At 28.7% G+C, this 2,494-nt stretch overlaps 1 protein-coding gene across 1 annotated transcript; it reads left to right on the plus strand.

Annotated features, from left to right (window-relative positions):
• Window positions 1-83: 83 nt before the first annotated feature.
• Window positions 84-1,706, plus strand: LOC143220915 (vacuolar protein sorting-associated protein 45-like; the record flags this gene model as incomplete). The annotated part of the gene is made up of 5 exons (XM_076446476.1): window positions 84-463; window positions 546-818; window positions 925-1,089; window positions 1,167-1,396; window positions 1,508-1,706. Coding segments are annotated over 5 exons (1,247 nt in total), but the record flags the coding sequence as incomplete, so codon positions are not given.
• Window positions 1,707-2,494: the final 788 nt, after the last annotated feature.

The raw sequence follows: 2,494 nt of genomic DNA on the forward strand, positions 1-2,494 counted from the left end.
AAAAAATTTGTAAATTGTTATTATTTTGTACAATATACGATAAGTATTTCATAATAAAGTGTAATTTTTGTTTCTCTGTTAAGGTTTATTATGGAATCCGGTACACCTGCACAGAACCGTTTCAGGATTAATTTCGGTACTATTATCGATTAAAAGATGTCCCTACATACGTTATCAAAATAGTTCTGAGATGACAAAGAGATTGGCAGAAAAGATACGCGAAATATTGAATAAAGAATCGAATTCGTTCAAATTTAGACAAGACTCTAGTCCAATTTTACTGATACTTGACAGAAGAGATGATCCTGTTACACCTTTATTGAATCAATGGACTTACCAAGCAATGGTTCACGAGTTACTAACTATTAATAACAATCGTGTTAATTTGTCACATGTGAAAGGTATCTCGAAAGAGTTAAAAGAAGTTGTTCTCAGCGCAGAACACGATGAATTTTATGCAAATGTAAGATTGCTATCTTTGTTTATATAAAATCTGTTAATTTTTTATGTTTAAAATGGAAATATTTAAATATATTTTTCGATAGAATTTATATCTAAACTTCGGTGAAATTGGACAAACTATGAAAGAATTGATGGATGAATTTCAAAAGAAAGCTAAGAAACACCAAAAAGTAGAATCTATAGCTGATATGAAAAATTTTGTGGAGACTTATCCGTTATTTAAAAAGCTGTCTGGCACTGTATCGAAACATGTAACTGTAGTTGGAGAACTTTCTTCGTTTGTGGAAAAACATCAGTTACTACAAGTATCGGAGTTGGAACAGGAACTTAGCTGTCAAAATGAACATTCTATGCAGGTACAGAAAATCAAACAAATTATTAATTACTTCCAGCTATTATACCTTTCTAAGCTATTCTCGAATATAAATCATTCTATATCTATTCAAATCTTTTTTATCAAAGCTGCAAAAGATAAAAGGACTTATTAATAATCAACAAATACGGGAAATTGATGCTTTAAGATTGGTCATGCTTTATGCGCTTCATTATGAGAAATATACGAACAATGACATTAACGGCTTATTAAATTTATTAAAAACCAGAGGTGTTCCGGAAAGACATATTAAGGTAAATAACAATAAATACAGTTTTATTTGTAAGCGTGATGTTAATTACAAAATTACTAATTTTAAATTATGTTTCAGCTTGTATATAACATATTAGAGTATAGTGGAATTAATGCAAGACAAAGTAATTTATTTGATCGAGAATCGGTAGCCAAAATTACTAAAAAGTTATTTAAAGGGTTAAGCGGAGTAGATAATATTTATACCCAACACACGCCTTTATTGAACGAGACACTTGAAGATTTAATAAAAGGAAAATTAAGTCTACAATCATTCCCATATCTTGGAAATACAATGATGTCGAAAAGGTAACTCTTATATAATGCGTTATTGCATGAAATTGAAAATGAAAAATATTATATTCTTCTAAAAATAGTTATTCAATTTATTTGAATAATTGTTTATTTGATATATTTCAGGCCACAAGATATTATCGTCTTTATGGTTGGAGGAACAACATACGAAGAAAGTTTGACAGTTTATAATTTAAATAAACAAAATCCTGGGATAAAAATTATTTTAGGTGGCACTACTATTCATAATTCTGCAAGTTTTTTAGAGGAAATTCAACAAGCTACATCAGGGATTCTATCAAAATACAAAATTAACAATAATTGAAGCGCTATATGTACATATTTTGGTTTTAAATATTTATTTATATAATGTGGGATTATTTTTAATTGTTACATATAATGTTTGATAATAATTGTATTCCACTAATAACGATATTAAAAAGAAATTGTAGTGAAAACGAAATAGAAATTACATTAACGTTAAATGAAACTTGCCTTTTCAATTTTTATTATTACAATTTTTTTATCCTATACGTCGATGGTAGATGTATGTTTGTTCTTTACCGATATCTTCAACATATAGGAAAAGATGGAAATATCAGTAACAGTTTTAAGATATGAGATAATGTAATTCGAGAAAATGAAAATATATAAAAAACCATATCACACATAAAATTACCAGTGTCACATCCAATGCATAGGAAATATATTGGCGTGGGTTTAAAATAAGGCACTTATATATATTTTAACTAAATAATTGTATTTGTAGGATAAAAATTAATATAAGTAGATGCTTTCAGCTCTTTTGTTTTTTTATCACACGTCTCTTCTTCACTTATTTAACATGTATAAAACTGTTTACATTTCTTAGTAATGATGGTCCATACAGTGGTTTTGGTAAACAATTTGCCAGCATACTTTCACTCGATACATGTGACACCTTTATCTCATAATCTCGCACAAGCTCCCTAACATTTTCGATTCAGCAATTTGGTTTTAGTTTTGAAGCTCCCCTCGTTCGCGCGCTTTATCGCATTCAAATTATCACACTTCGCTTCCTGATTATCACTCAAACAATCCGAGTTCCTTTAACGAATCATAAGTCTATACAAC

This window comes from Lasioglossum baleicum, unplaced genomic scaffold (genome assembly GCF_051020765.1).
Source record: "Lasioglossum baleicum unplaced genomic scaffold, iyLasBale1 scaffold1722, whole genome shotgun sequence".
Taxonomy (NCBI): Eukaryota; Metazoa; Arthropoda; class Insecta; order Hymenoptera; family Halictidae; genus Lasioglossum; species Lasioglossum baleicum.